Source organism: Aspergillus campestris (genome assembly GCF_002847485.1).
Source record: "Aspergillus campestris IBT 28561 chromosome Unknown P168scaffold_2, whole genome shotgun sequence".
Taxonomy (NCBI): Eukaryota; Fungi; Ascomycota; class Eurotiomycetes; order Eurotiales; family Aspergillaceae; genus Aspergillus; species Aspergillus campestris.
The window spans coordinates 224,643-236,629 of record NW_020194337.1 but is presented as its reverse complement, the minus strand read 5'-3'; the positions used below and the strand labels follow the sequence as shown (position 1 = coordinate 236,629).

The 11,987-nt window shown below is 51.8% G+C and overlaps 6 protein-coding genes across 6 annotated transcripts; 2 read left to right on the top strand and 4 right to left on the bottom strand.

Moving 5' to 3' along the window:
• Positions 1-421: 421 nt before the first annotated feature.
• Positions 422-1,258, top strand: P168DRAFT_315509 (putative GPI anchored glycoprotein; the record flags this gene model as incomplete). The annotated part of the gene is made up of 3 exons (XM_024839914.1): positions 422-556; positions 619-752; positions 871-1,258. 3 exons carry the CDS (start codon positions 422-424, stop codon positions 1,256-1,258), a joined length of 657 nt encoding a protein of 218 aa, XP_024695572.1.
• Positions 1,233-3,481, bottom strand: P168DRAFT_85231 (COP9 signalosome complex subunit 1). The gene is made up of 4 exons (XM_024842177.1): positions 3,038-3,481; positions 2,919-2,963; positions 2,590-2,870; positions 1,233-2,537 (listed from the first exon to the last, which is right to left on the bottom strand). The coding sequence occupies exons 1-4, from the start codon at positions 3,171-3,173 to the stop codon at positions 1,521-1,523; spliced, it is 1,479 nt and encodes a 492-aa protein (XP_024695571.1). The 5' UTR covers positions 3,174-3,481; the 3' UTR covers positions 1,233-1,520.
• Positions 3,482-4,458: 977 nt separating this feature from the next.
• Positions 4,459-5,058, bottom strand: P168DRAFT_315507 (uncharacterized protein; the record flags this gene model as incomplete). The annotated part of the gene is made up of 4 exons (XM_024839913.1): positions 4,459-4,554; positions 4,620-4,778; positions 4,825-4,989; positions 5,047-5,058. The coding sequence occupies 4 exons, from the start codon at positions 5,056-5,058 to the stop codon at positions 4,459-4,461; spliced, it is 432 nt and encodes a 143-aa protein (XP_024695570.1).
• Positions 5,059-5,669: 611 nt separating this feature from the next.
• Positions 5,670-7,368, bottom strand: P168DRAFT_315506 (uncharacterized protein; the record flags this gene model as incomplete). Its single annotated transcript, XM_024839912.1, has 3 exons — positions 5,670-5,800; positions 5,869-6,263; positions 6,320-7,368. 3 exons carry the CDS (start codon positions 7,366-7,368, stop codon positions 5,670-5,672), a joined length of 1,575 nt encoding a protein of 524 aa, XP_024695569.1.
• A 1,199-nt stretch (positions 7,369-8,567) lies between these two features.
• On the top strand, positions 8,568-9,812 carry P168DRAFT_315505 (SGNH/GDSL hydrolase family protein; the record flags this gene model as incomplete). The annotated part of the gene is made up of 2 exons (XM_024839911.1): positions 8,568-8,952; positions 9,028-9,812. 2 exons carry the CDS (start codon positions 8,568-8,570, stop codon positions 9,810-9,812), a joined length of 1,170 nt encoding a protein of 389 aa, XP_024695568.1.
• A 304-nt stretch (positions 9,813-10,116) lies between these two features.
• On the bottom strand, positions 10,117-11,664 carry P168DRAFT_301990 (uncharacterized protein; the record flags this gene model as incomplete). The annotated part of the gene is made up of 2 exons (XM_024838605.1): positions 10,117-10,137; positions 10,300-11,664. The coding sequence occupies 2 exons, from the start codon at positions 11,662-11,664 to the stop codon at positions 10,117-10,119; spliced, it is 1,386 nt and encodes a 461-aa protein (XP_024695567.1).
• Positions 11,665-11,987: the final 323 nt, after the last annotated feature.

Sequence of the window (11,987 nt, the reverse complement as noted above, 5' to 3'; positions counted from 1 at the left end):
TCTCACAACACCACCAGGGAACAATCAAACTAAGAACAACCACTTTCCCCATTAGCATCTAGTCCGGACAGGAACCCCAATCGGACGGAACCAACCGCCGAGACAATCTCCTGCTAGCGCGCCGACAGACCCTCGGTTCGCTTTTGGATCAATAGTAACGAACTGGCCGTTGTAGTTAGTGGCGGGGTCCGTGTAAGCAGTGCATTATCTCCCGGGATTTGATGCTACATAAAGAGGGGAGGATATAAGGACTGCCCCGTCGGGCTTTTTGGGTCGTTGATCGTCGTTCTCTTGTTGATCGTTCTCCAGTCTCTCGTTCTTTTTATATTAACTTACCATTTTATATTCATTCATTCATTCATTTTTTTTCTATAATAATTATTTTTTAGTACCTACAATACTACCATTACTACTATACAAAATGCACAGCAACTTCCTCACCCTCGCCGTCGCCCTCCTCACCGGCGCATCCTCCGTCCTCGCCGCCGATGAAGTCGTCACGCTCTTCATGCCCCAGGCTGATCCCCAGCCTCTAGTGGGTAAAGTCATCGCCACGGTATATCTCCCCACCCCTTTACTCCATATATCATATGACACATCTAACAATACAATGAACAGGACGGCCCCCTCACCACCTACGTAGTCTACTGCGCCGACGAATCCGACAGCGACGAATGCGGCATGCCCGAGGAAGGCTACACCGTCGCAGCAGGAAAATCCACCTACAACGCGATCTATAGTTTCCAAGATTAGTGAGTTATTGCCCCTTTCTATGACCCTTAGCACTCCATTTTTCGCTTCCTTATTTCTATCAATCAACATTCTCGAATTGATCAACACGGAGGGTACAATCACTAATAACGATGACAGCTACCTCTCCCAAGGCTGCACAATCTCAGACTCAACCTACGCCTCGTGCGAAATCTCCCAGCACGACGTGTCGACCACCCACACCGACAGTGCCAGCATCACCATGCCGTCGCTGCCTATGTTGGCTGTTACCATTACCGCGACGGAGCTGGATGGCACTACGGCGAAGGCGAAGGCGACGGCGAAGGCCTCGCCTGAGCGGACTGGCGAGGCTGCGTCTACTTCGACTGCTACTTCTGGGGCTAAGAATACCCCTGGTGCTGCTGCTGATGCGGCGTCGCCTTCGTCGTCGCCGACGACTAGTGATAATGCTGCTGGGGCGCGTGTCACTGGGATGTCGGGGTTGGTTGTTGGTGCTGCTGCTGTGGCTTTGGGGATGGTGTACTAGATTCATTTCTGAAGTGGTCAAGGTATGAGAGTGACGTGCATGATAATTGATTGATGGATGGTTAGACCATGTCGGAGGTACTTCCTGTTTTATATTTTAATAGCGATAATTAATGTATTTGTTGATTTGTGTGCTGGTCGTTGCGATATCTGTCACCTAGCTGCACAAACCATAACAGGCAGATAGCGGTCGTAAGAATATCAAGTTTCTAGTCATGAGCCTCGTCTGTATACCCCACCTCGCGGGCCGATCTATGTACATCCTATTGGAAGACCCCCCGGATCCGCCCTCCCAGTCCTGTCGATTTGGCGCTCCGCTCCTCCGTCTTGTGTCGGCGTTCTTCGAGCGGCCGCACCTCCAGCCCGGAGCGGATCATGTTGGTTCGTAGTAGTCGTAGGTGTGCCTCCTGCAGGTAGCTCTCCAGGCTGTTGAGCGCGGCCTGCTGCACCTCCATCCGCAGGTCGACCTGGTTGGACACGAGCACCATCTTCTCCAGGTCGATGCGCGCCTCCAGCGTGCCATCCTGGATCAACGTGATCAGCTCCTGCACAAATGGCGACGAGGAGTCGATCTGGTTCGTCTGGCCCGAGGCGACCCCCGGCGCGAAGATCTTGGACATGGAATCCAGTGTGACGCGGCTGAACGGGACGAGATACTGCTGGATGGACTTGGTGCGGATCTGCGTGAACAGCGTGCTGACGTGGCGCTGGAGGTGGATGTCGAGGAGGTAGTCGGTCTTGTAGGACTCGAGGATCTCCAGACACGGGCGGAACTTGGAGCTGCAGAAAAAGGAAATGGCGCGGCGGATGTGGGGCTCCAGCTCGAGGAAATTGCGGAACGCGTTGTTCTCCAGCACGCGGCGTTGGAGCTCGAGGCGGTCCATCGATGCAAGCGCACACAGTCCGCCGTAGACGGCCACGTCGTTCGACGTGATCACCTCGTTGTATGAGTCTCCCAGACTGGGCTCCGTGTCCAGGAAACTGTTCGCGGCCTCTAGATAGGACCCCGAATGCATTTGAGACAAGCCCATGGCGGCCGACATCTTCGGCTGGTTCTTGCTCTGCTCCTCCTGTTTAGATTGCATGTTGCGCAACCGCTGCACGTTGGACTGGACACTCAACCAGTCGCCACGCTCGATCCCCACGTTGATGATCTTGAACAGCATCGACGCGATATGGGTCGGAGTCGTGCAAAAGTCCCTCATCCGAGAGTAAGCCTTGGATGCCGCCACCAGGTCACCGATCTGGTGATAATGGTGCCCGAGATCCTCATTTCCCATCTGAACCAGTCAGCGACCACCAGGCATCGCGAAACAGAGAAGAAGAACCCACCCGAATACTCTCTTTGATAAGATTGTTTTTATACCCCCGAAGCTCATGCTCCAACCGATCCGTTTCGACTTTGACCACCTTGCGCTGGTGATTCATCCAGTCCGCATCGGGTACGGCTTCAGCCTCGTTTGGTGCAGCCTCAGCCAGCGCCCTCACAGCCCGTTCATATCTCGCGACATCCTTACCCGCCTTAGCCTCAGCGATAGCAGCTTTGAGCGCCTCGACAGAGAGATACGTCGAACAGGTACCGATGAGAAACAAGCGATTAAACCTGGTCCGGCCTGAGGCCGTTAGCCCTCTCCCCGGGAAAGCAGCGGGATCTCACGCACCAGTGTAGTTCGCAATGTAAGACTCTAGTTCAAATTTCGGGGGATCTAAGGTCGTCAGTACCCATTTCCATAGTGACTCTGCTCTGAAGGCAGTGACTGAGCTAGTGGTAAGCACATACCATCTACCCTCACAAACGGCCCAGTCGGTGCTAAGCTGCCGTTCAAAGCCTCTAGATCCGTACTTGCCATGCTCGAAAGCTGTCCCTGGTAGGTCCCGGATGGAAACGCATCGAACGCTTCTGGCCCTATTTCCATCTCGGAGGTCGTTGCGTATTCTCGTCTTCGCTATGAGTACCGCTTTAACGAACCAGCGATGGATTGTCCACGAGCACAATTAATCACGCACTCTTTAATGATTTGAGCTAGTACTGAGTAAGAATCGATCAGACAGTGCTGTTGAGTCCACAGGAAATGAACAACGAAACGGGTCCATATAGCGGGGAGTGATAAGTAGGCAGGTGGCAGGCGGAGTAACTGACGGAGACGATGATCGTCATTTGGCTCGCTTTATCAACACGCCCCGCTCACCGCCCGCCCCACCGCCTGATCATCGACCGTCTACATCAACAGTCTAGGATTTGATCAACGATTCTCATTCATGGTGCAAATACAGGATAATTCAGTCATCATGCAGCTGCCCAGCTGCCTGCCCTCTCAATTCACTACAATAAATGAATTACCGGAACTGGAACTTGAACCAACAGAACTGGAACAGGGGGAACTCGCGATGTCCGCATCTGAGGTCCCCAACGGACTCTGTTCCCTGCTCGTCTCTGGGCCAAATTCACTAATATCGGGTGAGAGAGGTGCGCAAGGCCGGTCGATCCCAGTAGGCGCTAGATCCGGTGCAGATTGGCTTCGAGTGATGGTTGTACGCATGGGCGTCTCATCTGGAAGGACCGACTTCAGGGGTGCCCTGTCGCTGATGAGATTACGCCTGGATCCTTTCTCTGGTAGCAACTCACCATCGAATTGGAGGCGGCCAAGGAAAACAAGTTCTGGAATATAGTCAACGCGGATAACTTCAATGTATCTGTGATGTCTTACTGATTGTCCGTGAAGGTTAGAAGCTGCACATTAGGCGCCTGCGGTACCCATCTATTCCCTTCAGATGTATTCTGATAGTCGGCGGGGGCTTATCCTTACACTGCATTATGGTCGATGGTACTATGGAAGAGTCAGTGGGAAAGATGAGACCTCGCGGTATGGTAAGCTACCTGAAGATGGTATGAGATATCTCGACACTGTCTCGTCAGTGCAATCCCACGTAGAAAGCGCAATAGTCTCTTACAGGTGTCCAGTTGGGCGGTAGGCGTCACTGGCAGAACCGGAAAATCAGAGGCTGGTACGTTAAAAAAAAAACCATGGATGGATAGCTGACATGGCTTCAAACTTGGGTAGTATACTAAGAAGTCACAACATGTCAGTCGACAACCATGGGGTTCGGGCAGGGGTACTCACTCTTGGAATTCCACTCGAGCCCAGTAGGCTGTCTCAGTGATATTTCTAGTCAAAGGAATTAGATACGGAGTTGAACCCGTCAAATGGGCTGAGAGGGCCGGAAATCTAACCCCTCCCATTGCATGTCGGCATGGTTCTCGAGAAGGCTGGATGTATGTCTATCGATCTGCCAGGTCTAACGGCATCGTCGGAACGTTAGAAGTTTCCCAAGGGTTTAATTGGCAGTGAATCAGAACTTACCGCATGCTCGGGCTCCTCCGACGCATCCCCGATGATCCTTAGCTCGGCCAATAGCCTACCATCCCGCCAGTCCCGTCGGTACATTTCCATGTTTATAGTACCCACCAGCTGCTGTCTGGGCCAGAATGCATGGGGGGCCATGTCGATGACTTTGCTTGCCTGCAGACACTCAGCCTTGTGTCCGAACTGGCATCGGTCGACCTACCAAGAATAGAGCACCCCCTAGCAACGGCCCATTCTGGCCGAGATCCATCCAACTCCTCTTAAAACCGTCCACGGGGGCCGAGATATGATGCACGGCTGAGATGTACAACGGACAGGTTTCCGAGGAATGTCCCTTGATCAAGCACACCGGGCAAACTGGAGCATGCTGTACAATGTAAGTTCATGCCCGCCGGGTGGCTTTGAATAGCGCAGGAAGACCTACATCATGAATCATAGTGATGATAAATTGGTTCGTGAACGACTAGTGATGTAAGTGGTCAAAACCAGTCTATATGATAAATGGTAATTATAGAAATGAAGAAATGCGTGATTCTACCAGGACATGTGGAAAGTGGTTTACACTCCTATTTACAGGTCGACAGTACCTAGCACTAAGATACGCATATCATCTTAGTGGAAAGGAAGTCGAGGGGGGCAGCAGCCAGGTCCACGACTTCCTCTTTCATATTGAAGGCCAGCCATCACGGTTGGTGGTCTCTATTCCGTTTACTTTGAAGTATAAACACCTATTTTTCATTTACACACTATTAATAATTGATAGACCTTGCTTTTCTACTGATTAGTCCTAGGAATTCAGAACTGCTCTAGATATATTCAAGATATAAAGACCCGGAAGCTTAAGATCGATACTTGACTCAGGCACCCCCCATTGGACAGGGTACGACTTTCTACCCAAACAATGGCTATCAGACTAGGGCTGTAAAACCTCTCAGTAAGTGTATTAATACTTCATGAATATGTTCACATGTTCACTCTAATCAGTCCAAGAAGATACATCGTCAAAATCCTGAACCGTACCGCCAATATGCTTCAAAATCACACTCCCTACGTTGGCGGGGGCAAACCATGGTGAGATTCCTCGCCCTTCCATCCAGTAACAGAGTAATCAAAGCAGCCATCATTCGTATCGTAGATACGCGAACCGCCCCATTTCTCCTCGCGAGTATTAGTGTCGCCTATTGAAAGATCAGGTTAGCATCATGCAGTGGGTTAGAGAGATCGATACTGGCCAGGCAGGACTCACACTCATCGATAATTATCCTAAAGCTTCTCTCGCAATCCTCAGCGGATACTTCATGGTCCTTGCCGGTGTGGCAGCCCGATTGCGACTCGGGATATCTGACAAGCAGATTGACGCTGTTCATGACCATTGGTTGGTCAGGGTTTTCACCCTGCTGGTCCTGGGCCTTCAGCTTCAGACCATCCTTGCAATACCGCTTGATATTTTCGAGGAAGTAGTCGCGGGTCTTGTGAGTATAGTTGTCCTTGTCGTGTTTCTGACACTTCACTTTCGATTCGTCTGCATGAGTCGACCAGGAGTAGATCAATCTCCCATCCCCGATTCGACCACCTTTCTTTTGAGTCCTGGTATTGGTGTCGCATTCGTCGATGGTTTTCTGGAAGTTCTTTTTGCACTCACTGGTCTCACGTCAGATGCGTGCATCCTTTCCACCCTGGTTCTTGGAGAAACTCACGCTTTACTTGCAATGCCTTGGTCCGCTCCCTCTTCCAGAGAGATCTTCAGGGCGTTGACAGTCGTTCCTCCAGCGTTCTTATATTCCTCCGAAAAACCTTTGAAGCGCTTCCCTCTATTGTCTTTGGACATGCGTTCACAAATGTCGTCCACATGCTTCATGATGGCCTCCCGCGTGGTGCCCCGGCTGTCCGGCGTGCCCGTGCACGTCAATGCACAGCTTCCGAGGAGTGCCTGCTGCCGTATCTCCGTCGGCTTTGAGTATGGCTCCCCCTTGACGCCCTTCTTCACTTCTCGGATTTTCAACTTAGGAAGCAAGGACTTGCAGCCCCAGAAATCTCTACTATTGCAGGGAGGCTTGATGCCATTAGCAATAACCTTTTTCGACTGTGAGTCTTCCTTGTACTCCCACGCAATGATAACGGCTTCCTGGTCCGAGATCTTCTGCCCTGGATTCTGTTTGATCCAGGCAAAGATGGCCATGACCTCGCCGCACTGCGCCTCATTCTGATGTTGCGGTTCCTTGGATCCCCGACTGTTCAAGCACGCCGTGAGCGCGTTGGCCAGCTCATCCGGTACCGCTTTTTTCACGTCGCCTTTACCATCCTGACCCCGGCGGCGCTCGTACACCACCGGCGGGTTGCCCTTGGTGGAGGAAGCGAGGTAGACGCTGCGGCCGACCTTCAAGGCCGTCATCACGGTCGGCTGCTTCGTGACGTCGATTCTCTCGGTTTTCCAGTGGTCTCGCATGCGTTTGTGCGCGTCATCGGCTATCTGGACTAGATTACCGTCGGTCAAGTCGCCTGTGAATGTAGCGATTGAGCTCCAGAGGTAGCTGTCGAAGCCTGGTGGCTTTGCTCTTTTGGGCCGGACAGACTTGTCCCGACGAACGTCCAGATCGATGCCGTCGTCTCGTGCGGTGAGCTCGAAGAACTCGGTCGTGTCAATCGTGTCAATCGTGTCAGTCGTGTCAGTCGTGTTCAACGAGAGCACGAGGCCCACGAGGAGGGTAAGGAGAAGGATGATTCTGGACACCATCTTGGATGCCATCTTGCGATGCAAAGGAGGATAGAAGGAAAGAGACAATGACTTGCAACATAAAAGAAGGTCAACGATGCAGGCCAGAACGGCCTTTTAAAAGACGTCGATTCTCAGATACTAGGGAGTCTAGGATCATCCCGTCTAGAGTTTAAGGCGCTATTTTCGCTCACACACGACTCGGCTCCATCATCCTCGGCCTGACCAATCCGTTATTCGCCTTGACAACCCGTCCTCACTATGCTTGGTTTCAGAGACAATGGCAGTATAGGAAAAAAATAAGCCTTATGCCCTCTATCAGTTTTGGCCCCCCGAGCTAGCCGTCGCGACGCCGGCCCTGCACAGCCTTGCTCACCGTGCATTAGCTCTGGTCTATGAATAACTTTCCTCCAGATTAGATTCATATTAGGCCATAGCTCTCTCCAGCTAGTAATGCCGATCATATCCTGGTTTGGAGGTTCTTCACGTCCTTCATGCGGCTGAGAAGCTTTCTGCGAAAGCTTCTCAGCCTCCCGGGCCTTTCTTAGCGTAGTTGGCCCGCTAAAGGCGGAGATACCGCTAAAGAATGGGGCCTATAGAATGGGGCCAAAAGCAAGTGCTTATAGGGACTCGGTCGCTGTCCGCTATGGTCCGGGAAGGCGCGGTGCTTATGGTCGGTGGGTCTGTCGTTCTTGGTCTTGTAGTAGGGCTGTGTACGCCGCTAATTTAAGCATTATTGGGGGGCAGTACCTGCAGAGATGACTGACTTTCCTAGATCTGGCGCTCACCCGATCCCGAGATATTGATCTAAATTGGCCCTATGACTGACTTGCCCAGATCGAGTTGCTTACCCGAGGCTGAGATATGGATCTACAAAAAATCCTGCATCAATCGTGTGTGCGTCCTAGGTTGGCGGAAGTTCACCGGTCAGCTTAGCAAGACCCATCATCACCGTCCACCAGTCGGTCTGGACTTGCCTCGATGAAAGAGCTGATATGGATTAGCTCAAGGCAGACTTGCAACCGACCAGGAGCAATCCACAATTAGCCCGACAGTGAACGTGACGCTTATTGTCTTCTCTTTGCATGACTAAAAAGGGCACTACGATACGATATAGTATATAACCGCGATCAAGTTCATACCGAGACCTAGAAAGGCCTGCACTGACTTCGCGACTTGTCACTTCCATACTCCTTCTCCTTTCCTCCCTTTCCTTCCCCTTCCCCCAAACCATGGTCCACCTCCGTCAAGGCAGCGCCGTCGCGCTGCTGCTGGCTGGCTGGCACATCGCTACCTCCAGTGCAGCGGGCATCCCCCTCAACCGCCGCGAGGACGTCTCCATCGGCGATTTCTCCTACATCAAGAAATTCGCCGCTATCGGTGACTCCTACAGCTCGGGCGTTGGTGCAGGCTCCGTACTCAAGGGCGAGGATAACGAAAAATGCTCACGATACGATGAGTCGTATCCTAGTTTTTTGAACGAAGATGCTCGCATGGGCGGTGCTGACGCCCACGAGTTCACCTACCTCGGGTGCCTGGGCGACAAGACGCCCGAAATCAAGGAGCAGGCCAAGAAGCTGGGGGGCGATATGGATCTGATCACCATCTCTGGCGGTGGTATGTTGTATTCCCTTCTGCTTGTCACTCGACTCCCCACTTCCCTTGGCATAATTGCTAACGTGTATTGCACAGGTAACGACCTGGGGTTCTCCAACATTGTCCAAGGGTGTATCTACCAGTGGGCAGTCTACAGTAACTGCGACAAGGCAATCCAGAACGCCGAAGATGTTCTAGGCGGCACCTCTCTAGAATCAAGCGTCAGCGCCATCCTCAAAGAGGCCAAGAGCCACCTCTCGTCAAGGGGCTCGATTTACTGGACGGGTTACGCAACCTTCTTCAACGCCGACACATCAGCCTGCGACAAAATCAAGTGGAACCTCCTTCCGGAGTTCAACCCGCAGTTCCTCACGCAAGACTTCCGCCACAAAGTCAACCAGCTCGTCCTGGACCTCAACAGCAAGCTCAAGAAACTCGTGACCGACGCAGGCGCCACCTTCGTCGACTACGAGCAGCACTCGCAAGACTGGTTCGGCCGGTTCTGCGATGAAGGCGTCGATGAGTCCCAGGTGTACGACCAAAAGAATTTCGACCGCACTCGCTGGAACGACATGTTTTATCAGATGAAGTGGACCGAGGGCGATCTGAAGAAGCGCGGCATCGAGATGAAGCGGAAACGCTCCCCCAAGTCCGACGACACCATGGACGACTACCAGCCCATGAAGGGTGACTTTGAACTCGTCGAGCGCATGGGCATCCCAGATAGCATTTCCAAGGTCTTCCATCCTACGTCTATGACGCACGAGTTTATCTCCAATGTCATCTTTGCCCTCATGACGGAGAAGCAGGCCAAGGATCATGGCATTGATGCGAGTCTTGAGACTCCGTCTATTGATGATACTGAGAGTTGCTCTGCTTAGAGAGATTTAATTGATTGATTGATGATGTGTTTCACCTGGTGATATGTTGGAGCTATTTATCTATTTTTTTAGACAGGAAAAGAGACTGCCGTTTGTAAGGTCTAGCTACACTATTTTTATGGGTCAATGTTCTCTTAGCTGAATTTGACAAATTCAATAATTTATGAGGTATCATGAAGTTACTCGACTATTATAATATCGTTACCAGAATGAATTAAACGTACTACTTCTATAAGTTCTTTCGATACTTTATATCCGTGGTACTGTTACATGACTTGTAGAAGGCTCAGCAATGTCGTAAAACTTATACACCCAACCCATCCATCTAATTGAGGTTGAAATAGAATCTCTACCCATCACCTTTTCCAATATCATCATCATCCAAACAACATCACCAATCCTATCACACCCGCGTCCACATCCCCACCCCAAGCTCATCATCCACGACATCCAACCGAACCCCAACCCGTTCACACATCTCGCTTACCTCCACCCTCTTCTCCTCCGACCAATCCACCTTGAGAGGCGCCCACGCCCGCAACACAATGCCCCTAACATTCGGACACTTCGAAACCAAACCCTCCAAATGGCGCTCAACCCACTCTAGAAGCGACACCACCGTCCAATCCATGCTCCCGACGCCCCCAAAATCCAGCCTAATACAGACCTCCTCCACAGACTCGGGCAGTATCGCGCTCAGATCATCCAGCGAGCGCGCCGAGTCCCACCCCACGAGTAACGTAACGGGGCTTTCGATCTTGCGCGCGGACTTCATATGCAATAGGAATCCCTCGAATGGTGCGCGGAGAGTTTCTTCTTGCTCGTTGTCGAGGTAGTACTCGCCGAAGGTGGGCGGATAGTATTCGAGGCCCAGGGAAATGTTCGTGATTGATGGGGCAAAGGAGTGTATCCCGCGTAGGAGCTCTGTGCCGTTCGCTAAGGCGATGTCTTGACCCCAGTGGTAGGCGAGTCCGAGGTGGAGGGTGTGAAGCGCGGGGGTCGTCTGAGATAGGAGATGCGGGACGTCTTGCTCGCTGATAGTGGCTCTTGCGAGAATGAGCGTGTGCAACTGGTGGAGGTTGGACTTGTTGCCGATATCTCGCGCGTCGCGCAGCCAGATCGCAAGGGCCTTGAGCGAGGGGAGATAGAACCATGCTTTGAACTGCTCGGGCTCGCAGTCTGGGTAACCCTCGACTGTGTCAAGATCGATTTCCTCTTCAATGCGCTCTGCGATGCGCGCGTTGCTTCCGTAATCCACTGTTTCGAGGAATTGGAAGTCGGGGAGGAGGGTTTGTGCGCTGCTGCTTGCTAGATTGGTGGGGAATAAGGCGTGCTTCAGCATCAGGCCAGGAAATCCAGACATCCAGACAAACATGTAGTCTAGTCGCAGAGAACGAAGGTTATGCAGGCGCGAAAGGAGAATGGAAGCAAAGGCGTGAGGGTCCCCCTCTTGGAGGGCCTGCTTCCACTTTCCCGCGTCCGGGAATAGCGCATCATCGACGAGGCCTTGCGCCAGGCGAACCACGTCTCTATATTCGGCTTGCTCTGTGTCCCAGTCAATATCTGATTCTGGAGGCGTCCATGGCTCGCTGGAGAAGACTTCCTGGGTGGAAACAAGGCCGAGATGATAGACCTGGGATGCAAGTTCCGGACGGTGCATGATCGTCCGTAATAAGCGGAGGATGCGCCGCGTGGGAACTGGCTCGTCCCATGGCCAGGAGATTTTGCGGTAGAGGAGAGGCTCGACTGTTGAGCGAATGTCTTTTGAGACGAGGGATAGAGACGGGAGGTCATCTTGGGGAAGATGCTCTGCGATTGCTTTCCAGCAGTCGTAGGGAAGTGCTGTGTGCATTGTGATTCTTTTTGTTGTCTTATTAAGTATGGGTGTTGGTTTAGAGACTTAGGTGTATAGATGGCATGGCATTCTGTTTCTTGGAATTTATATGATTAAAAGGATGAAATGAGTTGGAGACTCCGCCCCCAACGTGGATCTAGCTGGATAAGGCAGATTTTCGTGAGGGTTTAAACTAGTTTTTTTTAGTTTCAGGCAAGGATATATCGTCTTACCACCCACTTTTGAAGAAATATTATGGAATAAGCTTATATTCTTGTTTCTCTTAGCAACTTATATGCATTTCTATGAGCTAATTTTTTATGGTTTTGAGAGGTGTTCAT

Bases quoted from the DNA above. Each gene is read 5' to 3' on its own strand.
- P168DRAFT_85231 (XM_024842177.1), bottom strand. From the start codon at position 3,173: ATGGAAATAGGGCCAGAAGCGTTCGATGCGTTTCCATCCGGGACCTAC. The intron at 2,964-3,037 runs GTATGTGCTTAC...TGACGACCTTAG, and splicing joins GCCGTTTGTGAGGGTAGATG to ATCCCCCGAAATTTGAACTA. The intron at 2,538-2,589 runs GTGGGTTCTTCT...TGACTGGTTCAG, and splicing joins TTATCAAAGAGAGTATTCGG to ATGGGAAATGAGGATCTCGG.